Below are 27,698 nucleotides of genomic sequence, written 5' to 3'. Positions count from 1 at the left end.
TTTCAGAGATTTCCCCCATTCTGTTGTCACTTTGTCATTATGGAGTAATGAGGGGGACACACAAGGCCACAACATAACAAGATGTAAAAAAGATGAAAAGGTCTGAAGACTTTCCAGAACCCTTCCGTACTGATGTGTAACCGTCTCTTCACCTCCATAGCTGCGATATCAGAAGTGCTTGGACGCTCGGCCTCAGACCGTTTCCTGCCTCCCCACCCCTCCTGCAGACTCCGTGGCCCGCCGGGTTGGCTCCAGCGTCCGAAGAGGAGTACAGTCCCTGCTCGGCTCCTTCAAAACCAAGCGTCCTGGGGGACAAACACCGTGACTTTTCTGTGACATCTGCCCCTTGCGCTGTGCCGTTTGCCCGTCTCTGATTTATCCAACAGGCCTGGGTGCAGCATGTATGTCCATTTAGTCTTTGTTTCCCGCTATTGTAAGGGCAGAAAGACACTCAAGCGATTGGGTTACCGGTGGAATACCGGGACCCTTTATGAGGCCTTATGAAGAGCAATAAGGCAACGGAAAGCTGCCGGAGGAACATTGTCCTTTGGCCGCTGCTCCTTTGGGAGGTTGTTATTGTGCTTGTTTAGATAATGTGTCTGTGTGGTGTAACGTCTAACACATTAATATCAGTCGTGTGTAGCCTGACGATCCCTGCACCCTGTTCTGGACTCTTCCCACATGACATCCCGGTTCTAGAGCAGTTGCGATCTCGGAGCACAGTCTCCACCCTCCATTGATGGTGGTTATCCTGCCGGCCTCTAGACTGGAGCAGAAGGACAGGGTCCGTTTTGGGTCACAGCTCAGAGTATTGAAGGATGGTACAGGAGGTCAGTGACTTCTACGGCCTCCTACTGTCACCAGAACAGAGGCCTCTTCCCAAAACGCTTCAGAGGCTAGTGACATCACAGGTTTCAGTGGTGACCTCATGCGGTCAAAGTACTATTGGCAACCAATGAGTCCCTGACTGGTGCTGAACCCACAGAGCCGTTCATGTTCTTACCCAGACGTTTGTGTGACCCCACAGCTGTGACCGGTTACCCCAGTCCTTCCTCGTAGGTTGGAGCGTCCGGTCTGGACTCTCCCAGCGTGCGCTCCTCTCGCTATGATTGGTGATAACTCCGCACTAGATCATGTAGCTGCTGCTCTGCGTGTGTAACATTATACTTGATAAGAGGAAACCTTATTATCCATCATCTCTGCCCTCGTTGCGTGTTCCGTGGAGTCGTGCGGGTGTCGCCATGTGGATGCGAGCCTCATCTTCAGGTTGGGACATCTGTCCAGAGTTGTTGCTCTATCCCTCTAGCAGCGGCAGGAAGTGCTGATTCTGTGGGCGACGAGACTCCCCTAGTGTTACTTCCCGTTGTAGTTGTATTTATTGTACCCTTTTCTCTTTATATAATTTAATTATTTGATTTTTGGACTTGACCCACAAAGTTCGGACCTCTTTACGAAGTGTTGATCCTGCTGATCCTCTCTGCACTGTAGACCATGTATGTGAGTTGTCATGCTGCGTACAGTGATCATACGTGTGATCTGTTATCTCAGGCACCTCACATACAGCTGGTGTTACATGGGAGCACATGTGTGTGACACGCTGACCTGCTGTATGACTGGTTTATGTGATGAGCTTCTCCTGGAACACGCTATCATATGGCTGGTGTATGAATGGCGTGTGCTGTATCCCCAGAACATACCCGTGTGCGGCAGCTGAACCCTCTCTATGTGCAGTACTGTCATTGTTAACACTGAACTCCTCCAGGACACTTTATCTGTTTTATCCAATCTACTCAATAAAGCCTAACCTGACAGATATGCCATGCGTGTGCGTGTTCTCTGGCTGCAGTCTACTACTTCTTGCTTACCACCAGAGAAAAGGAAAAACGTTTAGTGCAGCGGTCACCGATTGAAAATAAGCGTTATCAGCAAAAGAAATGAAATAATCTCATAGATATCAGCTATATAATGGCGAATCAAAAGCAACAATGTTGCACAGCAACTTCTGAACTCCTTGGGGCCCTTCATGGGGTAAAACAAGATGGTGCTTTGGCACAGAAATATACACTGTGTTTAAAAGCATTGGGACCCGTCAGTCCTGTGTTGTCAGGAGCTGGAGTATGCAAATCAGATGTGTGAGCTTCAGGTATACACAGGCAGATCCCAGCACAGAAACCATCAGTCCACTGCTGGCCATGTTATTGGGCGATGGAAGCCATCCGGGGTGTGCGGTGCCGCCTGGTTCAGGGAGACCTCGTAAACTGACAGAGCGTGGACAACGAAGCCTTGCAGGAGCCATGAAGACATCACACACATCGTCTCCCCTCGCTCAGGGGGTCTCAGGACATTGGAACATCCATTAGTACCAGAACCCTCCATAGGGAACAGCATGTGAAGGGTTATCATGGACAAGCGGCTGCACACATCACAGCAGTGAATGCAAAGCGGCGCCTGCGATGGGGCTTGGAGCGACGGGCTGTAAGTGAGTGGAAGCAAGTGTTGTGGATGAATTACAGGACACCATCGTCTGATCAGATGGGCCGCACCTGGGTGTGGCAGTTGTCTGGAGAGCGGTTTCTACGTGACTGCATTGTCCTAACCGAGAGGTGTGGAGGAGATTCTGGTATGGTTGGGGGTGGGGGTTTTGCTGGAAAGGACAAGGACCATTGCTTATAGTGAAGACCCCCCCCCCCCCCCCCCAACACCAGTGGGTACACAGACACCCCGGACAATGTGGCATCACCTCCCCAGTGGTAATACTCTGGTACAGCTCTGTGTCTGCGCCAACATGACTGAGCGCCATGTCCTACAGCACGCAGTGTGGGGGAACAGAACGTCTGCAGACTTCATTGTCAGGATGTCAATCCCATCGAGCGGGATGAACTAGAACTCCATATCCGTGCGCCCAACACACCCATCATCCCCCATCACTATCAGAAGCTCCTCCAGGAATGGAGGCAAATCCCTCCACACATCTATGGGAATCTGGGAATCTGGTGGGAAGCAACAAGGGTTTTATTGCAGTCATTGAGGCCAAAAGTGACCCAACACCGGATGAAAAATGGACTAAAAGCCAATTTCATCACCTTCTGTCTGCGATCACATACTTTTGTCAACACAGTGTATCGATAGCCTGATGAAACCAAACCAGTAACCAGCCATAAAAAGGCACCACAATACGCCAACCTCCTCATAGCAAAACTGATGAGTGACTTCATGGCCTCCTGCTTCATCAAACCTTTGGCCTACTTCTGCTACATTGATGACATTATAAGTATCAAGACTGCTTCTAAATAAAAACTAAGATCATTTCCTGAAAGATTCAGTGACTTTCACCCCACATAAACCTGACGTTGAGCTGCTCCGATACAGAAATCAACTTTCTGGACATGACCATAATTCAGAACTACTCAATAAAGACATCCCTATACCGAAAACCTGCTGATTGTCCCACGTACCTCAGATGGGACAGCATCAACCCCAAACACTTTGAAAAGTCCATTGTCTACAGCCGGGCCATCAGATACAACCGGATCTATTCCAGCCCAATGCAGGAATGAACCTTTACACCATTTTATAAGGAGATTTGTAAATCAGGGCGACCCTCCTATTGCTAGAACCACCAGGATACCCAGAAGTCAACTGCTCCAAGACAGAATGAAGGAAACATCCGTTTACCTCTAGTAGTGACCTACAATCCACAGCTAGAGGTACTAAGGAAAACCACTAAGACACTCCACCATACCCGCACAAGGATGACCATCTGACCACCATATTCCCGGACCCTCTGCTTCTGTGTTACAGGCAACCTCCAGGTCTGAGGAGCCTAATAATCAGGAGTGCATTGCCATCAGATACACAAAAAGCAACTGGACGGTGCAAAAGAGGGGTGTGACCCATCCGATTTACTATGTTACTTTTCAACACTTTGTGGCCTTCACTTGACTTGGACCAGTATCGACAATGCCAATAAATATACACCCCCGTATGTTTCCACTATTAGAATTTAGTAAATTTGCCTTAATTTGTCTGTGGACATTGATACATATGATGCACAACTTATGTTATGCCTCCACCATGCCCTGCTTGGCATGCCACCCATAACACCCTGCTGCCCCCTTTCTTGAGCCTTCTACACCTCTTTTGAGAGACAACTTCAGCAAAATGCCCCCGCTGTTGGCTATAGCTGGCACCTGAGCCGATAATGAGAGAACATATGGGGAGGCCGGGGACGGATCCAAAAATGTATTTATAAATATCAACCTTCCACGTCATTTTCTGCTGTCACATAAGTTTATTATAATTAATATTACAGGAAAACACAGAAAATACCCCAATATTTACAAAATATTAAAGGAAAGAGGAAGCCTATAACTATGGATCAGACCCCGCATCAGGTGTGGCTCCGTGCATCCGTCCTGGGCCTGTGATTCCATATGAGTTGTCGGCTCACGGTCAGACGCGCCTGATACCCATCAGGCTGCTGCCAAATAATGAAGATTCTACACTCGTTAAGCCTCCAGCATGATAATGTCAGGGCAGCGCTCACCAATCCTGCACGGTGTGAGCATTAAGGCATTCTTACACATAACTATCCTTCTCCTGCGGGGGGGTTGAACGATGATAATCCCGTGTAACAGCCTGCTAAAACTAAACGTGAATTGTCCAGTCGTTCAATTTTATGCAGCTTAAAATCCGAACAACATATCGTTTGGTGTAAACAGCAGCTGTTAAGTACTGAACGGCCGCTGCTTACAGTGAATGGAAAGGAGTGGGAGAGGACTCTCATCCAGCGTCCCAATATCAGAAAAAACGTCCTGCGCTCATGGAGTGTAGGTGAAGAATTATGTGAAGACAATCAGCCTAATCTCAGGAGATATAAAGCTGGGGGACACTTACTTGCCCAGCAATCATTATGTGTAAAAGGGCCCTTAGGTATAACAGGGAGGATCACACAGGAGGTGCCAGTACAGAAACCATCAAATGCCCCCAGGTGTAGAGCTGATAACGGGGTCTGGTGGTGGTGGGGGGGGGGGGATGTTACCAGGTGTAGAGCTGACAACGGGGTCTGGTGGGGGATGTCACAAGGTGTAGAGCTGACAACGGGGTCTGGCGGTGGGATGTCACCAGATGTAGAGCTGACAATGGGGTCTGGCTGGGGGATGTTACCAAGTGTTGAGCTGACAATGGGGTCTGGTGGGCGGATGTCACCAGGTGTAGAGCAGATAATGGGCTCTGGTGGTGGGATGTCACCAGGTGTGGAGCTGACAATGGGGTCTGGTGGGAGGGTGTCACCAGGTGTAGAGCTGACAACGAGGTCTGCTGGTGGAATGTCACAGGGTGTAGAGCTGACAACGAGGTCTGGTGGTGGAATGTCACAGGGTGTAGAGCTGACAACGGGATCTTGCAGGGGATGTCACCAAGTGTAGACCTGACAACGTGGTCTGGTGGTGGGATGTCACCAGGTGTGGAGCTGACAATGGGGTCTGGTGGGAGGGTGTCACCAGGTGTAGAGCTGACAACGAGGTCTGGTGGTGGAATGTCACCAAGTGTAGACCTGACAACGTGGTCTGGTGGTGGGATGTCACCAGGTGTGGAGCTGACAATGGGGTCTGGTGGGAGGGTGTCACCAGGTGTAGAGCTGACAACGAGGTCTGGTGGTGGAATGTCACCAAGTGTAGAGCTGACAACAGGGTCTGGTGGGATGTCACCAGTTGTAGAGCTGACAACGGGGTCTTGCAGGGGATGTCACCAAGTGTAGACCTGACAACAAGGTCTGGTGGGGGAATGTCACCAAGTGTAGAGCTGACAACGTGGTCTGGTGGTGGGATGTCACCAGGTGTAGAGCTGACAATGGGCTCTGGTGGTGGGATGTCACCAACCAATCAGTACGGGACATTGCAGCAATTCTGGACCTTCCAAAGTCCACTCTTAGCCATGTTCAAGACAGATCATGGTTAAGAAAGCCTTGTACAAGCTGTGAAGGCAACACACACATAGTCTGCCCTCGCCCAGGAGGTCTCACAGGCCATTGGGAACATCCATTAGTACCAGAACTGTCCGTAGGGAACGGCATGTGAAGGGTTACCATTGACAAGCGGCTGCACACAACATCTCAGCAGTGAATGCACAGCGGCGCCTGCGATTCGTGCTTTGAACATCGGACTGCCAGTGGAAGCAAGTGTTGCGGACAGCTGTATCACAGTACACCACCTTCCAATTGGTTGCACTTCAGTGTGGCGGTTGTCTGGAGAGTGGTTTCTACATTGTACCAACCGTGAAATCTTAGGGGGGTTCTTTTATGGTGTGGGGAGGACTAGAGCCATTGGTTCTAGTGAAGTCCATTCTCAATGCCAATGGTTACAGAGACATTCAGGACAATATGGCATCGCCTACCCTGTGGCAATATTTCGGTATAGCTCCGTGTCTACCAACATGACCGAGCACCATGTCATACGACACGCAGTGTTAAGGTTTGGCTTGATAAGAGAACGTCTGTAAACTTTATTGGCCAGCCCAAAATCCAGGTCTCAATCTCATCGAGTGGGGCGAGCTAGAACGCTCTATCCGTCACGCCCATCATTTCCCGTATTACTATTTGAGATGGAGCCAAATCGTCATTGAGGCCCAACGGTGTACTGAAACGTGAATAAAAATCCCATTTACTCACCTTCTATGTGTGTCCCAATACTTTTGCTAACATAGTGTAATTTGCTATTTGCACAATTTCCTGAGAATTCAATCTAAGTGGCTACATAAAGTGATGCTGTCCCAATCTCATCTATTCCAATCAGATGATTGAGGTAGGTCCCAGTTATTATAGCACCGTCTTTATTTCCTTTGCATGCATCCCTTATAAATACATATTAGAGCATGGTAAATAAGCCGCCATACAGATTATTGGTCCAGAGAAGTCAGCAAATTACGAAGAGCATCTTGCAGATGGTTCTTGAAATCTGCAAGAGCTGCACTAACTGCTTCAGGAGACAGGCTAGGGAGTTTGTCAGATAAGACTGCAAGTTTCTGAGACAAGTCAGCTGGGAGAATATCTTTGAGGCTGTTAATCAAGGATTTGAGTTGCTCAATTGGTGGCAGCGTAGTATTTATAGTCCCAGTTATCTCTACATTAGTTGTTTCCTCTGAAGTACTTGTCTCTGAGGTAGTGGTGATTGTCTCTTGAGCAGCTATAGTTGTGGCTTGGATAGTTTTGTCTTGATTAGTAGTGGTGGTCTGTGGTGGTGGTGGTGTTGCTGCCATGGTGGTTAAGTCTTGGGTAGTTTTTGCCTCATAGGTGGATGTGGCCATTTCTAGGGTAGTTATTGAGTTTTGGGTTGTTATCACCCAAGTAGTAGTTTCTTCTGGGGTATTTGTAGTTCTCTCTTGGGTTGTTGTCTCAGCTGTAGTTGCAGTTATTTCAAGGGTAGTTGTATCAGTCATAGTTGTGGTCATCTCTAAGGTAGTGGCTGTTATGTTCTGGGTTGTCTCTTCTCGAGTACTTGGCAACTCTGAGTTAGCTGTCTTTTGGACAATATTTGCCTCTGATGTAGTTGTGGTTAGCCCTAGGGTAGTAGTTGTGTTCTGGATTGTCTCCTCTGGAGTAGTAATTTCCTTTGGGGTATTTGTGGTTGTCTCTTGAGTTGTTGTTGATTCAACAGTAGTTGTGGTTATTTCATGGGTGCTCGGCTCATTGTTGGTTATGTCATGGTTTGTCTCCTCTGGAGTAGATGTTAACTCTGAGGTGGCTGTTGTCTCCAAGCTAGTTGTGGTTATTTCAGGGGTAGTTGTGGTTGTCTCTAGGGTAGTTGTTTCGTCAAGGGATGTTGACTCCACTGGAGTGGATGGTAATTCTAAGGCAGTATAAGCCTCTTGGGCAGTAGCTGCCTCTGAGGTAGATGTGGTTATCTTTGGGATAGTTGTCTCAGTGATAGTTATGGTTGTCTCTAGGTTAGTGGTTTCACCCTGGGATGTTGAATCCTCTGGAGTAGTTATTAACTCTGAGGCAGTTGTAGCCTCTTGGGCAGTAGTTTTCTCTGTTTTTTGTGTGATTATCTCTAGGGTTGTTGTCTCAATGGTAGTTGTGGTTGTATCCAAAGTAGTGGTTTCATAATGGAATGCTGACTCCTCTGGAGTAGTTGGTGGCTCTAAGGTAATTGTCTCTAGGGTAGTAGTTGTTGATTCTAAGTTATTTGTGGTGATTTCTGGGGTAGTTGTATCATGGGCAGTTGTGGTTGTCTCTAGGATGGTAATTTTGTCCTGGGATGTTGACTCCTCTGGAGTAGTTAGTAACTCTTTGGCAGGTGTAACCTCGTGCGCAGTAGTTTCCTCTGTTGTAAATGTGGTTATCTCTGGGATAGTTGTCTCAGTGGTAGTTGTGGTTGTCTCTAGGGTAGCAGTTTCATCTCGGTATTTTGACTCCTCTGGAGTAGTTGGCAGCTCTGAGGTTGTTGTCTCTAGGGGAGTAGTTGTTGTGGTGATTTCAGGGGTAGTTGTATCATGGTCAATTTTGGTTGTCTCTAGGGTAGTTGTTTTGTCCTGGGATGTTGACTCCTCTGGAGTAGTTGGTAGATCTGAGTTAGTTATCTCTAGGGTAGTAGTTAATACTTCTGAGGTAGTTGTGGTGATTTCAGGAATTGTTGTCTCATTGATAGTTGTGGATATCTCTAGCTTAGTGGTTTTACCCTGGGATGTTGAATCCTCTGGAGTAGTTGTTAACTCTGAGGCAGTTATAGCCTCTTGGGCAGTAGTTTTCTCTAGGCTATTTGTAGTTATCTCTGAGGTTGTAGTCTCAGTGGTAGTTGTGGTTGTTTCTAAAGTAATTGTTTCATAATGGAATGTTGATTCCTGTGGAGCTGTTGGTGACTGTGAAGTAGTTGTCTCTTGGGCTGTAGTTGTTTCTGAGGTAGTTGTGGTTGTATCTGGGGTAGTTGTCTCAATGATGGTTGTGTTTGTCTCTAAGGTACTAGTTGATTGATGAGTTGTCTCCTCTGTATTTAACTCTGAAGCAGTTGTTGCTTCTAAGGTAGTTGTGGTTGTCTCTATGGTAGTAGCTATCACCTCTGAAGTAGTAGTTTCCTCTGGGGTAGTTGTGGCTCTCTCTTGGGTTATTGTCTCAGTGGGAGTTGTGGTTAATTCAGGGATCACTGTCTTAGTGGTAGTTATTGTCGTCTCTAAGGTAGTAGTTTCATCCCAGGATCTTGACTCCACTGGAGCAGTTGTTAACTTTGAGGTAGTAGTCTCTTGGGGAGTAGTTGTTAACTCAAAGGTTGTCATGATTGTCTCTGAGGTAGCTTTCTCAATGGAAGTTGTGGTTTGCACTAGGATTGTGGTTGTTGCCACCTCTGCACTAGTTGCCTCTAGGGTATTTTTGGTTGTCTCTTGAGTTGTTGTCTCAGTGGTAGTTGTGGTTGTCTCTAAGATGGTGGTTTTGATCTGGGTTGTCTCCTCTGGAGTCTGTGTTGCCTCTGACGTAGTAGGGATTGTCTCTGGTTCAGCTGTCTCAATGGTAGTTGTTTTTGTCTCTAGGATAGTGGTTTCTGCAGTAATTGCCTTTGGAGTGGTGTTGGTGGTTGCTTGGGTTCTTATCTCAGCGGTAGTTATTTCAGAAGAAGTTTTCTCACTGGTAGTTATGCTGGTCTCTAAGGCAGTGATTGTGACCTCGGTTGTTGTCTCTTGAGCTGTAGGTGATGCCTTTGAGGTTGTTGTGGTTGTCTCTGGAGTAGTTGTGGTTATCTCTAGGGTAGTGATTGTTGTCACTCCTGCAGTACTTGTCTCTGGGGTAGTAGTGGTTGTCTCTTGAGTTGTTATCTCAGCAAACATTGTGGTTATTTCAGGGGTAGTTCTCTCCCTGGTAGCTGTGGTTGTCTCTAAGGTAGTGGTTGTGACCTGGGTTGTTGTCTCCTCTGGAGTAGTTTTCTCTTGAACAGTAGTTGTTGCCTCTAAGGCAGTTGTGGTTGTCTCTGGAGTTGTGTCTTTTCTCAGTTCTGGAATAGTTGCTCCCGCAGTAGTTGCCTCTGGTGTAGTGGTTGTTGTCTCTAAGGTAGTGATTGTGACCCCGGTTGTTATCTCTTCTGGAGTAGTAGTTGTTTCGTGAGCTGCAGTTGTTGCCTCTAAGGTTGTCATTGTCTCAGCTGCAGTAGTTGTTTCTGGAGTAGTGATTGTCTCTGGGGTTGTTGTCATTATTTCAGGGGTAGTTATCTCCCTGGTAGTTGTGTCTGTCTCTAATGTTCTGGTTGTGACCTGGGTTGTCATCTCCTCTATAGTCATCTCTTGGGCAGTAGTAGTTGCGTCTAGGACAGTTGGGGTGGTCTCTGGGGTAGTTCTTACCGTAGTAGTTGCCTCAGTTGTAGTTGGTAATGCAGGTGTTGTGGTTGTTGGTGTAGTTGGTAGTGGAGTTGTAGTTGGTGTTGTTGTAGGGAAACTTATGACCGGATCTGAAATAAAATACAGATATTAGATACAGAGTGCAGACTTGCATACAGATCTCAGCTCTGTTCATGACATAGGACACCACAACATTACCACTGTCTTTATTCATGGCGGTGCTGTTTCTGGAGGCACTGTTGCTGTCTTTAGTTATAAGAGTATACTGATGTACTATTTTGGGTGGCACTGGCTTGCTTGGTACTATTTTTATGGGCACGGTGGCTAGCGGAGATGTAAGTGTAGACCACAGGTCTCAAACTCAGCACATCTATTAACGGATCACCACTGACAAGTATCCAGAAGGGGAGTAGTTTGGAGGTCTCCTTCCTGAACCCTTGCGAGCGTGACATAACGGATATTGGGGTTCACTGAAGCCACGTCACAATTTTTAGATTGTGAATGGAGCAAAGGTTTCCAAATGGAAGTCACGGAAATCGGTATAAAATGGAAGATTCGCCACAAGCTGATCACGGTGTCCATGTCACAGCATTTTTAATTATCCCAGTATGTGTCCATCAATAAAAAAACTTCCTGCCGCCCTGGACAGGTGCCCAGAATAGAAGGGGCAGGTACAGGTGAGTGGAGATCTTACCTGTGCAGTAGACGTCATACTTCAGCATTCCTGAAAACTTGTAGACATAGTATCCTTGAGGGCAGGCCTTCACTGGAAGCTTACCAGCATTTACTCTTCCACCCAGAGAATTGCTGATTAAGGGAACCATCTTAATCCCATCACCAATGTTTGGATGATCTCCACCAAGAGAAAATGGTTCCAGGGACCCACATTTCAGGGGCCCCACAGGTCCAACTTTCATGCTAACAGTAAACTGTCCAACATATCGGAACCAGCCAAAGTTGTATCTATCAGTCATGAATCTGCCAGACGAGTCAATGGATGACAATTTATTATCTCCATTCAACAGATCGTACCAGTTACAGGGATCAGCACATTGATAAGTGTTGTTGACTTTCAGACAGTCCTGGTCACTGGAACAAGTAGTGCCAGAACAACCGGCTGGGGTGTTGAGAACACAGAGGTAAATACCAATGCGATTAATGCAGGTTTCACTTGGGGAGCAGTTGTTCAGGGTTGGGGAGGAGCATTCATTGATGTCCACACATGACCGCTGGTACACATTCCAGTTGTATCCATCAGGACAGCACTTGTATGTATTACAGAACGTCATCCGTGTGCAGTTCAGCCCATTTCCAATGTAGCCAGCCTTGCAGGAGCAAATGACATAGTCGCTCTTTTCCTCACAGTCAGCGTTAGTAGTGGAATTACAGAAGCTGCAGGACTTTGCATCTGTTTAAGGCAGAAAAACATTCAAAATACTTCAGTTCTGCAAAGAAGAGACCGTGAGAGCTGCATTAAAGGATAAAAGACATGAGAAACCATAAAACTAAAGCAAACAGCCAACCTAAGACCCACCAACCTCACAGCCCAACACCCATGTAAACAACAAACTAAAGGCCCATTTAGACACAGTGATTATCGTTAAAAATTCGCTCAAAAGACGGCTTTTGAGCGATAATCATTGTGTCTAAATGGGCGGCCATCGTGTGCTGTTCGTTCATCGCTGACTTCTCCCAAGCTAGAAATCGCCAATGACTCTTATCAGTGCCGCATGTTGATTTTCTCAGCAGGTACCGCTGATAGCATTCTTTCAGCTAGCATCTCACTGGGACGTCCCAGCAGGGTACCAGCTAAAAGCTCCAAGAACAAAGCAGCTGTCAGCGCTACTGCTGTTTCTCCAGCTATCAGCTCGGTGGGACATCCCTTATAACTGCGAGAGCAAAGCAGCTGCTTTGTATATGCAAACAGCTGCTTTGTTCTCACAATCCCGCTCCACCTGCATTTATAACTCTTTAGATAGCTTATTAGCTACTTAAGAGTTATGCAAAGATGATCGCTCAACACTGTCACTCCAACTGCTGTTTGAACAATCATCTTTCAATCTAAATGCACCTTAACCGATCAACTGCACAGCCAAGCAATTAAACCAACCAGCCAGGCAACCAACTGATCAGCTAACCAACTGTACAGTCAAAGCAAACAAATCAACGGAACAACCAACTGCACAGCCAACAACATATCAGCGGAACAGCTAACCAACCACATTATAAATCAATGAACTGCACAGCTAGACAACAAACCAATGAAAAAGCCAAAACTAACCAACCAACTAACTGACGAGCCAACCAATGGCACTCAGAAGAACAGTTATGGGTGACCGCTGTCCTGTGTGCCTGTAGGAGAATCGCTCACTTGTCAGTCACTTGCTTTTTAACTCATCTGAAAACCAAGCCCCTGTGGCCCGCTTAAACAGAGTTTATGAACGACTGCCTACTTGCTCTGAACGGAGGGCAGGCAGCACTAGAGCCCTTCGCTGCGCTCCGCTGCATTCAGAGAGCAATTATCACTGGGATGGATGATGGGTGGTTAAGCACCAAATAATCATCCAGTGTTCTTCCTCTTTACAGTCACTGGTCAGACCACACATGGAATATTGTAGACAGTTGTGGGCATCGGGACATCGGAAGGACATATGAGAGGTGGAGCAGGTACAAAGGAGGCAACCAAAGCAATAAACGGATTGGGTGGACTACAATACCCAGAGAGGCGATCAACAATGGGGTTATTTAGTTTAGAAAAACGACAGCTGAGAGAATATATCAGGGGTCAGTACAGAGATCTCTCCCATAATCTATTATACCCAGGAATGTAGCAAGGGGGCGCACTAATAACCATGTATAATATATCAGGGGTCAGTACAGAGATCTCTCCCATCATCTATTATATCCAGGACTGTAACAAGGGGGCGCTCTAATAACTATGTATAGATATATCAGGGGTCAGTACAGAGATCTCTCCATCATCTATTATACCCAGGACTGTAACAAGGGGGCGCTCTAATAACCATGTATAATATATCAGGGGTCAGTACAGAGATCTCTCCCATCATCTATTATACACAGGACTGTAACAAGGGGGCGCTGTAATAACTATGTATAGATATATCAGGGGTCAGTACAGAGATCTCTCCCATCATCTATTATTCGCAGGACTGTGACAAGGGGGCGCTCTAATAAATATGTATAGATATATCAGGGGTCAGTACAGAGATCTCTCCCATCATCTATTATACCCAGGGCTGTAACAAGGGGGCGCTCTAATAACTATATGTAATATATCAGGGGTCAGTACAGAGATCTCTCCCATCATCTATTATTCCCAGGGCTGTAACAAGGGGGCGCTCTAATAACCATGTATAGATATATCAGGGGTCAGTACAGAGATCTCTCCCATCATCTATTATACCCAGGACTGTAACAAAGGGGCACTCTAATAACTATGTATACTATATCAGGGGTCAGTACAGAGATCTCTTCCATCATCTATTATACCCAGGACTGTAACAAGTGGGCGCTCTAATAAGTATGTACAGATATATAAGGGGTCAGTACAGAGATTTCTCCCATCATCTATTATACCCACGACTGTAACAAGGGGGCGCTCTAATAACTATGTATAGATATAACAGGGGTCAGTACAGAGAACTCTCCATCATCTATTATACAGAGGACTGTAACAAGGGGGCGCTCTAATAACTATATGTAATATATCACGGGTCAGTACAGAGATCTCTCCCACCATCTATTATACCCAGGACTGTAACAAGGGGGCGCTCTAATAACCATGTATAGATATATCAGGGGTCAGTACAGAGATCTCTCCCATCATCTATTATACCCAGGACTGTAACAAAGGGGCACTCTAATAACTATGTATAGACATATCAGGGGTCAGTACACAAATCCCTCCCATCATCTATTATACCCAGGACTGTAACAAAGGGGCGCTCTAATAACTATGTATAGATATATCAGGGGACAGTGCAGAAATCTCTCCCATCATCTATTATACCCAGGACTGTAAAAAGGGGGCGCTCTAATAACTATGTATAATATATCAGGGAACAGTACTGAGATCACTCCATCATCTATTATACCCAGGACTGTAACAAGGGGGCGCTCTAATAACTATGTATACTATATCAGGGGTCAGTACAGAGATCTCTTCCATCATCTATTATACCCAGGACTGTAACAAGTGGGCGCTCTAATAAGTATGTACAGATATATAAGGGGTCAGTACAGAGATTTCTCCCATCATCTATTATACCCACGACTGTAACAAGGGGGCGCTCTAATAACTATGTATAGATATAACAGGGGTCAGTACAGAGAACTCTCCATCATCTATTATACAGAGGACTGTAACAAGGGGGCGCTCTAATAACTATATGTAATATATCACGGGTCAGTACAGAGATCTCTCCCACCATCTATTATACCCAGGACTGTAACAAGGGGGCGCTCTAATAACCATGTATAGATATATCGGGTCAGTACAGAGATCTCTCCCACCATCTATTATACCCAGGACTGTAACAAGGGGGCGCTCTAATAACTATGTATAATGTATCAGGGGTCAGTACAGAGATTTCTCCCATCATCTATTAAACCCACGACTGTAACAAGGGGGCGCTCTAATAACTATGTATAATGTATCAGGGGTCAGTACAGAGATCTCTCCCACCATCTATTATACCCAGGACTGTAACAAGGGGGCGCTCTAATAACCATGTATAGATATATCAGGGGTCAGTACAGAGATCTCTCCCACCATCTATTATACCCAGGACTGTAACAAAGGGGCACTCTAATAACTATGTATAATGTATCAGGGGTCAGTACAGAGATCTCTCCCATCATCTATTATACCCAGAACTGTAACAAGGAGGTGCTCTAATAACTATGTATAATATATCAGGGGTCAGTACAGAGATCTCTCCTTTCATCAATTATACCCAGGACTGTAACAAGGGGGCGCTCTAATAACTATGTATAGATATATCAGGTGTCAGTACAGAGATCTCTTCCATCATCTATTATACCCAGGACTGTAACAAGGGGGCGCTCTAATAACTATGTACAGATATATGAGGGGTCAGTACAGAGATCTCTCCCATCATCTATTATACCCAGGACTGTAACAAGGGGGCGCTCTAATAACTATGTATAATATATCAGGGGTCAGTACAGAGATCTATACCATCATCTATTATACCCAGGACTGTAACAAGGGGCACTGTAATAACTATGTATAGATATATCAGGGGTCAGTACAGAGATCTCCCATCATCTATTATACCCAGGACTGTAACAAGGGGGCACTCTAATAAGTATGTACAGATATATCAGGGGACAGTACTGAGATCTCTTCCACCATCTACTATACCCAGGACTGTACGAAAGGGGCACTCTAATAGCTAGGTATAATATATCAGGGGTCAGTACAGAGATTTTTCCCATCATCTATTATACCCAGGACTGTAACAAGGGGGCGCTCTAATAGCTATGTATAATGTATCAGGGGTCAGTACAGAGATCTCTCCCATCATCTATTATACCTAGGACTGTAACAAGGAGGCGCTCTAATAACTATATGTAATATATCAGGGGTCAGTACAGAGATCTCTCCCATCATCTATTATACCCAGGACTGTAACAAGGAGGTGCTCTAATAACTATGTATAATATATCAGGGGTCAGTACAGAGATCTCTCCTTTCATCAATTATACCCAGGACTGTAACAAGGGGGCGCTCTAATAACTATGTATAGATTTATCAGGGGTCAGTACAGAGATCTCTTCCATCATCTATTATACCCAGGACTGTAACAAGTGGACGCTCTAATAAGTATGTGTAGATATATATATGGGGTCAGCACAGAGATCTCTCCCATCATCTATTTTACCCAGGACTGTAACAAGGGGGCGCTCTAATAACTGTGTATAATATATCAGGGGACAGTACTGAGATCTCTTCCACCATCTACTATACCCAGGACTGTACGAAAGGGCCACTCTAATAGCTAGGTATAATATATCAGGGGTCAGTACAGAAATTTCTCCCATCATCTATTATACCCAGGACTGTAACAAGGGGGCGCTCTAATAACTATGTATAATATATCAGGGGTCAGCACAGAGATCTCCCCCATCATCTATTATACCCAGGACTGTAACAAGGAGTTGCTCTAATAACTATATGTTATATATCAGGGGTCAGTACAGAGATCTCTCCCACCATCTATTATACCCAGGACTGTAACAAGGGGGCGCTCTAATAACTATGTATAATGTATCAGGGGTCAGTACAGAGATCTCTCCATCATTTATTATACCCAGGACTGTAACAAGGAGGCGCTCTAATAACTATGTATAATATATCAGGGGTCAGTACAGAGATCTCTCCTTTCATCAATTATACCCAGGACTGTAACAAGGGGGTGCTCTAATAACTATGTATAGATATATCAGGGGTCAGTACAGAGATCTCTCCCATCATCTATTATACTCAGGACTGTAACAAGGGGCGCTCTAATAACTATGTATAGGTATATCAGGGGTCAGTATAGAGATCTCTCCCATCATCTATTATACCTAGGACTGTAGGAAGGAGGCGCTCTAATAACTATATGAAATATATCAGGGGTCAGTACAGAGATCTCTCCCATCATCTATTATACTCAGGACTGTAACAAGGGGCGCTCTAATAACTATGTATAGGTATATCAGGGGTCAGTATAGAGATCTCTCCCACCATCTATTATACCCAGGACTGTAATAAGGGGGCGCTCTAATAACTATGTATAATGTATCAGGGGTCAGCACAGAGATCTCTCCCATCATCTATTATACCCAGGACTGTAACAAGGAGGTGCTCTAATAACTATGTATAATATATCAGGGGTCAGTACAGAGATCTCTCCTTTCATCAATTATACCCAGGACTGTAACAAGGGGGCGCTCTAATAACTATGTATAGATATATCAGGGGTCAGTACAGAGATCTCTTCCATCATCTAGTATACCCAGGACTGTAACAAGGGGGGCTCTAATAAACATGTATAGGTATATTAGGGGTCAGTACAGAGATCTCTTCCATCATCTATTATACCCAGGACTGTAACAAGTGGGCGCTCTAATAAGTATGTACAGATATATAAGGGGTCAGTACAGAGATCTCTCCTTTCATCAATTATACCTAGGACTGTAACAAGGGGGCGCTCTAATAACTATGTATAATATATCAGGGGACAGTACTGAGATCTCTTCCACCATCTATTTTACCCAGGACTGTAACAAGGGGGCGCTCTAATAACTATGTATAATATATGAGGGGTCAGTACAGAGATCTCTCCCATCATCTATTTTACCCAGGACTGTAACAAGGAGGCGCTCTAATAACTATGTATAATATATCAGGGGACAGTACTGAGATCTCTTCCACCATCTACTATACCCAGGACTGTACGAAAGGGCCACTCTAATAGCTAGGTATAATATATCAGGGGTCAGTACAGAAATTTCTCCCATCATCTATTATACCCAGGACTGTAACAAGGGGGCGCTCTAATAACTATGTATAATATATCAGGGGTCAGCACAGAGATCTCCCCCATCATCTATTATACCCAGGACTGTAACAAGGGGGCGCTCTAATAACTATGTATAATGTATTAGGGGTCAGTACAGAGATCTCTCCCATCATCTATTATCCCTAGGACTGTAACAAGGAGGCGCTGTAATAACTATATGTAATATATCAGGGGTCAGTACAGAGATCTCTCCCACCATCTATTATACCCAGGACTGTAACAAGGGGGCGCTCTAATAACTATGTATAATGTATCAGGGGTCAGTACAGAGATCTCTCCATCATCTATTATACCCAGGACTGTAACAAGGAGGCGCTCTAATAACTATGTATAATGTATCAGGGGTCAGTACAGAGATCTCTCCATCATCTATTATACCTAGGACTGTAACAAGGAGGCGCTCTAATAACTATATGAAATATATCTGGGGTCAGTACAGAGATCTCTCCCACCATCTATTATACCCAGGACTGTAACAAGGGGGCGCTCTAATAACTATGTATAATGTATCAGGGGTCAGCACAGAGATCTCTCCCATCATCTATTATACCCAGGACTGTAACAAGGAGGCGCTCTAATAACTATATGAAATATATCGGGGGTCAGCACAGAGATCTCTCCCATCATATATTATACCCAGGACTGTAATAAGGGGGCGCTCTAATAACTATGTATAATGTATCAGGGGTCAGCACAGAGATCTCTCCCATCATCTATTATACCCAGGACTGTAACAAGGAGGTGCTCTAATAACTATGTATAATATATCAGGGGTCAGTACAGAGATCTCTCCTTTCATCAATTATACCCAGGACTGTAACAAGGGGGCGCTCTAATAACTATGTATAGATATATCAGGGGTCAGTACAGAGATCTCTTCCATCATCTAGTATACCCAGGACTGTAACAAGGGGGGCTCTAATAAACATGTATAGGTATATTAGGGGTCAGTACAGAGATCTCTTCCATCATCTATTATACCCAGGACTGTAACAAGTGGGCGCTCTAATAAGTATGTACAGATATATAAGGGGTCAGTACAGAGATCTCTCCTTTCATCAATTATACCTAGGACTGTAACAAGGGGGCGCTCTAATAACTATGTATAATATATCAGGGGACAGTACTGAGATCTCTTCCACCATCTATTTTACCCAGGACTGTAACAAGGGGGCGCTCTAATAACTATGTATAATATATGAGGGGTCAGTACAGAGATCTCTCCCATCATCTATTTTACCCAGGACTGTAACAAGGAGGCGCTCTAATAACTATGTATAATATATCAGGGGACAGTACTGAGATCTCTTCCACCATCTACTATACCCAGGACTGTACGAAAGGGCCACTCTAATAGCTAGGTATAATATATCAGGGGTCAGTACAGAAATTTCTCCCATCATCTATTATACCCAGGACTGTAACAAGGGGGCGCTCTAATAACTATGTATAATATATCAGGGGTCAGCACAGAGATCTCCCCCATCATCTATTTTACCCAGGACTGTAACAAGGAGGCGCTCTAATAACTATGTATAATATATCAGGGGACAGTACTGAGATCTCTTCCACCATCTACTATACCCAGGACTGTACGAAAGGGCCACTCTAATAGCTAGGTATAATATATCAGGGGTCAGTACAGAAATTTCTCCCATCATCTATTATACCCAGGACTGTAACAAGGGGGCGCTCTAATAACTATGTATAATATATCAGGGGTCAGCACAGAGATCTCCCCCATCATCTATTATACCCAGGACTGTAACAAGGGGGCGCTCTAATAACTATGTATAATGTATTAGGGGTCAGTACAGAGATCTCTCCCATCATCTATTACCTAGGACTGTAACAAGGAGGCGCTGTAATAACTATATGTAATATATCAGGGGTCAGTACAGAGATCTCTCCCACCATCTATTATACCCAGGACTGTAACAAGTGGGCGCTCTAATAACTATGTATAATGTATCAGGGGTCAGTACAGAGATCTCTCCATCATCTATTATACCCAGGACTGTAACAAGGAGGCGCTCTAATAACTATGTATAATATATCAGGGGTCAGTACAGAGATCTCTCCCACCATCTATTATACCCAGGACTGTAACAAGGGGGCGCTCTAATAACTATGTATAATGTATCAGGGGTCAGCACAGAGATCTCTCCCATCATCTATTATACCCAGGACTGTAACAAGGAGGTGCTCTAATAACTATGTATAATATATCAGGGGTCAGTGCAGAGATCTCTCCCATCATCTATTATACCCAGGAATGTAACAAGGGGGCGCTCTAATAACTATGTATAGATATATCAGGGGTCAGTACAGAGATCTCTCCCATCATCTATTATACTCAGGACTGTAACAAGGGGCGCTCTAATAACTATGTATAGGTATATCAGGGGTCAGTATAGAGATCTCTCCCATCATCTATTATACCTAGGACTGTAACAAGGAGGCGCTCTAATAACTATATGAAATATATCTGGGGTCAGTACAGAGATCTCTCCTTTCATCAATTATACCCAGGACTGTAACAAGGGGGCGCTCTAATAACTATGTATAGATATATCAGGGGTCAGTACAGAGATCTCTCCCATCATCTATTATACTCAGGACTGTAACAAGGGGCGCTCTAATAACTATGTATAGGTATATCAGGGGTCAGTATAGAGATCTCTCCCATCATCTATTATACCTAGGACTGTAACAAGGAGGCGCTCTAATAACTATATGAAATATATCTGGGGTCAGTACAGAGATCTCTCCCACCATCTATTATACCCAGGACTGTAACAAGGGGGCGCTCTAATAACTATGTATAATGTATCAGGGGTCAGCACAGAGATCTCTCCCATCATCTATTATACCCAGGACTGTAACAAGGAGGCGCTCTAATAACTATATGAAATATATCGGGGGTCAGCACAGAGATCTCTCCCATCATATATTATACTCAGGACTGTAACAAGGGGGGCTCTAATAACTATGTATAATATATCAGGGGTCAGTACAGAGATCTCTCCTTTCATCAATTATACCCAGGACTGTAACAAGGGGGCACTCTAATAACTATGTATAGATATATCAGGGGTCAGTACAGAGATCTCTCCTTTCATCAATTATACCCAGGACTGTAACAAGGGGGCGCTCTAATAACTATGTATAATATATCAGGGGTCAGTACAGAGATCTCTTCCATCATCTATTATACCCAGGACTGTAACAAGGGGGCGCTCTAATAACTATGTATAGATATATCAGGAGTCAGTATAGAGATCTCTCCTATCATCTATTATACCCAGGACTGTAACAAGGGGCACTCTAATAACTATGTACAGATATATCAGGGGTCAGTACAGAGATCTCTCCATCATCTTTTATACCCAGGACTGTAACAAGGGGGGCTCTAATAAACATGTATAGGTATATTAGTGGTCTGTACAGAGATCTCTTCCATCATCTATTATACCCAGGACTGTAACAAGTGGGCGCTCTAATAAGTATGTACAGATATATAAGGGGTCAGTACAGAGATCTCTCCCATCATCTATTTTACCCAGGACTGTAACAAGGGGGCGCTCTAATAACTGTGTATAATATATCAGGGGACAGTACTGAGATCTCTTCCACCATCTACTATACCCAGGACTGTACGAAAGGGGCACTCTAATAGCTAGGTATAATATATCAGGGGTCAGTACAGAGATTTTTCACATCATCTATTATACCCAGGACTGTAACAAGGGGGCGCTCTAATAACTATGTATAATGTATCAGGGGTCAGTACAGAGATCTCTCCCATCATCTATTTACCTAGGACTGTAACAAGGAGGCGCTCTAATAACTATATGTAATATATCAGGGGTCAGTACAGAGATCTCTCCCATCATCTATTATACCCAGGACTGTAACAAGGGGGCGCTCTAATAACTATGTATAATGTATCAGGGGTCAGTACAGAGATCTCTCCCATCATCTATTTACCTAGGACTGTAACAAGGAGGCGCTCTAATAACTATATGTAATATATCAGGGGTCAGTACAGAGATCTCTCCCATCATCTATTATACCCAGGACTGTAACAAGGAGGTGCTCTAATAACTATGTATAATATATCAGGGGTCAGTACAGAGATCTCCCCCATCATCTATTATACCAAGGACTGTAACAAGGGGGCGCTCTAATAACTATGTATAGATATATCAGGGGTCAGTACAGAGATCTCTCCCATCATCTATTTACCTAGGACTGTAACAAGGAGGCGCTCTAATAACTATATGTAATATATCAGGGGTCAGTACAGAGATCTCTCCCATCATCTATTATACCCAGGACTGTAACAAGGAGGTGCTCTAATAACTATGTATAGATATATCAGGGGTCAGTACAAAGATCTCTCCATCATCTATTATACCCAGGACTGTAACAAGGGGGGCTCTAATAACTATGTATAGATATATCAGAGGTCAGTACAAAGATCTCTCCATCATCTATTATACCCAGGACTGTTACAAGGGGGGCTCTAATAAGCATGTATAGGTATATTAGGGGTCAGTACAGAGATCTCTTCCATCATCTATTATACCCAGGACTGTAACAAGTGGGCACTCTAATAAGTATGTACAGATTAATAAGGGGTCAGTAGAGAGATCTCTCCCATCATCTATTTTACCCAGGACTGTAACAAGGGGGCGCTCTAATAACTGTGTATAATATATATCAGGGGTCAGTACAGAGATCTCTCCTTTCATCAATTATACCTAGGACTGTAACAAGGGGGCGCTCTAATAACTATGTATAGATATATCAGGGGTCAGTACAGAGATCTCTCCCATCATCTATTATACCTAGTACTGTAACAAGGGGCAATCTTATAACTATGTACAGATATATCAGGGGTCAGTACAAAGATCTCTCCATCATCTATTATACTCAGGACTGTAACAAGGAGGCGCTCTGATAACCATGTATAGGTATATCAGGGGTCAGTACAGAGATCTCTCCCACCATCTATTACACCCAGGACTGTAACAAGGGGTCGCTCTAATAACTATGTATAGATATATCAGGAGTCAGTACAGAGATCTCTCCCATCATCTATTATACCCAGGACTGTAACAAGAGGGCGCTCTAATAACTATGTATATTATATCAGGGGTCAGTACAGAGATCTCTCCCATCATCTATTACACCCAGGACTGTAACAAGGGGACGCTCTAATAACTATGTATAGTTATATCAGGGGTCAGTACAGAGATCTCTCCATCATCTTTTATACCCAGGACTGTAACAAGGGGGCGCTCTAATAACTATAATTAGATATATCAGGGGTCAGTACAGAGATCTCCTCCATCAACTATTACACCCAGGACTGTAACAAGGGGGCGCTCTACTAACTATGTATAATATATCAGGGGTCAGTACAGAGATCTCTGCCATCATCTATTATACCCAGGACTGTAACAAGGGGGCGCTCTAATAACTATGTATAGGTATATCAGGGGTCAGTACAGAGATCTCACCCATCATCTATTATACCCAGGACTGTAACAAGGCGGCGCTCTAATAACTATGTATAATATATCAGGGGTCAGTACAGAGATCTCTCTCATCATCTATTATACCCAGGACTGTAACAAGGGGGCGCTCTAATAACTATGTATAGATATATCAGGGGTCAGTACAGAGATCTCTCTCATCATCTATTATACCCAGGACTGTAACAAGGGGGCGCTCTAATAACTATGTATAGATATATTAGGGGTCAGTACAGAGATCTCTGCCATCATCTATTATACCCAGGACTATAACAAGGGGGCGCTCTAATAACAATGTATAGATATATGAGGGATCAGTACAGAGATCTCTCACATCATCTATTATACCCAGGACTGTAACAAGGGGGCGCTCTAATAACTATGTATAATATATCAGGGGTCAGTACAGAGATCTCTCCTATCATCTATTATACCCAGGACTGTAACAAGGGGGCGCTCTAATAACTATGTATTGATATATTTGGGGTCCGTACAGAGATCTCTGCCATCATCTATTATACCCAGGACTGTAACAAGTGCTGTGCTGGCAGAATGCCCATCAAGCCGTGCCATGAACTGCCTGCCCAGTAACATATTTTTAATAAAAGAATCTGAATGATAAAACACATGCTTGGTATCGCCGCGCCGCAGAAGAAGAGAGAACAACAGAAATGCACTTTTTGGTCACCCCGTCTGCAAGAAAAATGCAATAAAAAATGATCAAAAAGATGTATGTACTGCAAAATGGTAGCAACACAAACTACAGGACGTCCGGCAAGAATGAGCCGTCGCACAACTACGTCTGCGGAAAAATAAAAAAGTTATTGGGCGCAGAAGATGGCGGCAGAAAATAATATAAAAAATTAAATGTCTTTGAAAAAAATGCAAGTAGAACAGCAAAAAAAGCCTCTATGTGTGCGGTATGTGCGGTATGTGTGCGGTATGTGTGCGGTATGTGTGCGGTATGTGTGCGGTATGTGTGGTGTATGTGTGCGGTATGTGTGGTGTATGTGTGCGGTATGTGTGGTGTATGTGTGCGGTATGTGTGGTGTATGTGTGCGGTATGTGTGCGGTATGTGTGCGGTATGTGTGGTGTATGTGTGCGGTATGTGTGGTGTATGTGTGCGGTATGTGTGGTGTATGTGTGCGGTATGTGTGGTGTATGTGTGCGGTATGTGTGGTGTATGTGTGCGGTATGTGTGGTGTATGTGTGCGGTATGTGTGCGGTATGTGTGCGGTATGTGTGGTGTATGTGTGCGGTATGTGTGGTGTATGTGCGGTATGTGTGCGGTATGTGTGGTGTATGTGTGCGGTATGTGTGGTGTATGTGTGCGGTATGTGTGGTGTATGTGTGCGGTATGTGTGGTGTATGTGTGCGGTATGTGTGGTGTATGTGTGCGGTATGTGTGCGGTATGTGTGGTGTATGTGTGCGGTATGTGTGGTGTATGTGCGGTATGTGTGCGGTATGTGTGGTGTATGTGTGCGGTATGTGTGGTGTATGTGTGCGGTATGTGTGCGGTATGTGTGGTGTATGTGTGGTGTATGTGTGCGGTATGTGTGCGGTATGTGTGGTGTATGTGTGGTGTATGTGCGGTATGTGTGCGGTATGTGTGCGGTATGTGTGCGGTATGTGTGGTGTATGTGTGCGGTATGTGTGCGGTATGTGTGCGGTATGTGTGGTGTATGTGTGCGGTATGTGTGGTGTATGTGTGGTGTATGTGTGGTGTATGTGCGGTATGTGTGCGGTATGTGTGGTGTATGTGTGCGGTATGTGTGGTGTATGTGTGCGGTATGTGTGCGGTATGTGTGGTGTATGTGTGCGGTATGTGTGGTGTATGTGTGGTGTATGTGTGGTGTATGTGCGGTATGTGTGCGGTATGTGTGGTGTATGTGCGGTATGTGTGGTGTATGTGTGGTGTATGTGCGGTATGTGTGCGGTATGTGCGGTATGTGCGGTATGTGTGGTGTATGTGCGGTATGTGTGCGGTATGTGTGCGGTATGTGTGGAATATGTGCGCCGTAGAAACAAGACGCACCGAAAGACGGCCGAATGGGGGATTTTTTTGCATTTTACTTCACTTTTCAGCACATTATGTGTAGATTAAATACAACCGGTCCCGCAGACAGCAACGTCGATGGAGAAATAAGAGAGTTACAATTATTTAAAAGGGGGGGGGGGGGGAAACAAAAATAGAAAAAAAAGGGCCGCGTCATTCAGGGCGTTAAAGGGGTTTTCATGGAGAATACTACTGATGATTATCCTCAGGACCCCGACCAATCAGCTGAGCGGACGCATGCTGTCAGCACCACAATAACAGAGGTCGGAGTGGAAGCAGCAGACGTCTCCACGCCACCCTCTGTGTAGTGGCCGGCGCTTGTAACTGCAGGCTGAGGGCTCATGGAAATTCACGTAAGCCGTGCCTGCAGGTACAAGCGCCGCCACTACACAGAGTATGAAGCGGACAAGGAGTACGAGGTGGTGGATATAGAATGTGTCACGTCCGTGCGGCACATAAACACCTTCGCTCAGCACGGACGCAGGGTGATGATTACCACTATAGTAGCTGAAAGACTATTGCACTGAAGAGCACTGAGCACCACAGCAGAAGTACGTAGCCCAGATGTAAAGCCTGTGCGACACCAGAGTACAACACTCCGCACGGCAACAGGGAACGTACTCACTGTGGGAAAAAGCCGCACACCACGCTATGTGGGACAGTAGCACCACTCCAGGGAGAGGGAAGGGTACCTGGCCCTAAACTAGCAGGAAGGTGAAGGGTCCCTTTCTAAAGCCATCGCCTTGATAAAGGCGGCCTATGGTCTTCTTTCTGGGCCCTGATAGTCCCCATATGAACCCCTGGAGAGATGAACCAACACCACTAATTAACAATAATAATGGAAACCAAAATACAACTGATAGCAAGCAAACAGCACTTACCTGAACAGGTAGCAATTCGCCTAGAGGAACACCAGACACCAGCCTATCCTCCAGAGAACTGAATAGGCAGCACTGGACACCAGGAGGGATGAGAATATATAGCCCCTCTGCACCTGAAAACTGGCAGAGTGACTAGAAAACCCCACCTCCAGCCTTCTCCCAGGCAGGGCTGATCCAGCATGCATCCATGCAGCAAAGGCAGACGGCACCAGCAGACTCTGCACGTGGTGCTTTTACCCTTGACCTGCATAACAAGGTGACAGGTCTTTGCCTGTGTTGAGGCCACCATCCTACGGTGTTGTCGTGACGAACACGCCACAACAGAATGTTTTAGACAGTAATATACAGATCTTGTTGTCCTAATATAAAGTATTATTTGGCCTATACAGTGGGGCCATATGGAATGACAACATTTGTGATATTCTTGCCCTCTTTGGACTGCACAAACACAATACAAGACATTCTGGAAAAACACAACCTGGGATGCTTTTGAAAAACAAAAAGACATTCTTCAGAAAACCAAGATGAGACCTTCTGTAATGAAATAAGATGGGGCTCTTGGGAGAGACACAAGATGGGCATTGTGGACAAACAGGGTGGGATATTCTAAAGGAACACTTTATGGGACATTCTGAGACGTTGTCAACATGACACATTGCTAAGAAACAGAAGATGAAGAGCATTCTGGAGAAATGGAACATTAGACATTGCAGAGAAACACAAGGAAGAACATTGTGACAATGAAGCCAACACAAGACATGAGATTCTGGAAGAAGAAGACAAAATGAAACATTCTGTAAAAACTCAGAATGTTCTACAGGAGCAGAAGACGAGGCACCTGGAGGAACACAAAGCAGGATACTCTGGAGATACGCAAGAAAAGACATTCTGAAGGAGCACAAGATGAGATGATCCGAAGGAAAACAGCATGAGATACTCCAGAGGAGCAGCAAGATGAAATGATTAGCAGATTATGAAGCCTAGACAAGACATTCTGGAGGAATCTAAGACAGCACATTTGGGAGGAGCACAAGATGGAACATTCTGGAAGAATCTAAGACGGCACATTGGGGAGGAGCACAAGATGGAACATTCTGGAACAATCCAAGACGGCACATTTGGGAGGAGCACAAGATGGAACATTCTGGAAGAATCTAAGACGGCACATTGGGGAGGAGAACAAGATGGAACATTCTGGAACAATCCAAGACGGCACATTTGGGAGGAGCACAAGATGGAACATTCTGGAAGAATCTAAGACGGCACATTGGGGAGGAGCACAAGAT

General features: G+C 44.9%; 2 protein-coding genes across 4 annotated transcripts in view; one reads left to right on the top strand and one right to left on the bottom strand.

Moving 5' to 3' along the window:
• APBB1 (amyloid beta precursor protein binding family B member 1) overlaps window positions 1-1,815 on the top strand; it is a 34,699-nt gene extending 32,884 nt beyond the window's left edge. For all 3 annotated transcript variants that reach the window (XM_066588559.1, XM_066588558.1, XM_066588557.1), the window contains exon 14: window positions 161-1,815. In XM_066588559.1, the coding sequence (XP_066444656.1) occupies window positions 161-325 (165 nt within the window). In that variant the 3' untranslated portion in view covers window positions 326-1,815. The remainder of the gene's footprint in view (window positions 1-160) is intronic.
• Window positions 1,816-6,811: 4,996 nt separating this feature from the next.
• On the bottom strand, window positions 6,812-26,701 carry LOC136607571 (mucin-2-like). Its single transcript, XM_066589048.1, has 4 exons — window positions 26,657-26,701; window positions 26,413-26,455; window positions 11,012-11,725; window positions 6,812-10,427 (listed from the first exon to the last, which is right to left on the bottom strand). The coding sequence occupies exons 1-4, from the start codon at window positions 26,699-26,701 to the stop codon at window positions 6,895-6,897; spliced, it is 4,335 nt and encodes a 1,444-aa protein (XP_066445145.1). The 3' UTR covers window positions 6,812-6,894.
• Between the last annotated feature and the right edge of the window lie 997 nt (window positions 26,702-27,698).

Source organism: Eleutherodactylus coqui, chromosome 1, assembly GCF_035609145.1.
Source record: "Eleutherodactylus coqui strain aEleCoq1 chromosome 1, aEleCoq1.hap1, whole genome shotgun sequence".
In the NCBI taxonomy this organism is placed as follows: domain Eukaryota; kingdom Metazoa; phylum Chordata; class Amphibia; order Anura; family Eleutherodactylidae; genus Eleutherodactylus; species Eleutherodactylus coqui.
This window is presented reverse-complemented; position numbering and strand designations above follow the sequence as displayed.

Coding starts and splice junctions, on each gene's coding strand:
- LOC136607571 (XM_066589048.1), bottom strand. CDS start 26,701: ATGGTGGCCTCAACACAGGCAAAGACCTGTCACCTTGTTATGCAG. Junction 26,456..26,656: donor CCTGTCACCTTGTTATGCAG/GTCAAGGGTAAA, acceptor TCTGGAGGATAG/GCTGGTGTCTGGTGTTCCTC. Junction 10,428..11,011: donor GTATGACGTCTACTGCACAG/GTAAGATCTCCA, acceptor ATTTTATTTCAG/ATCCGGTCATAAGTTTCCCT.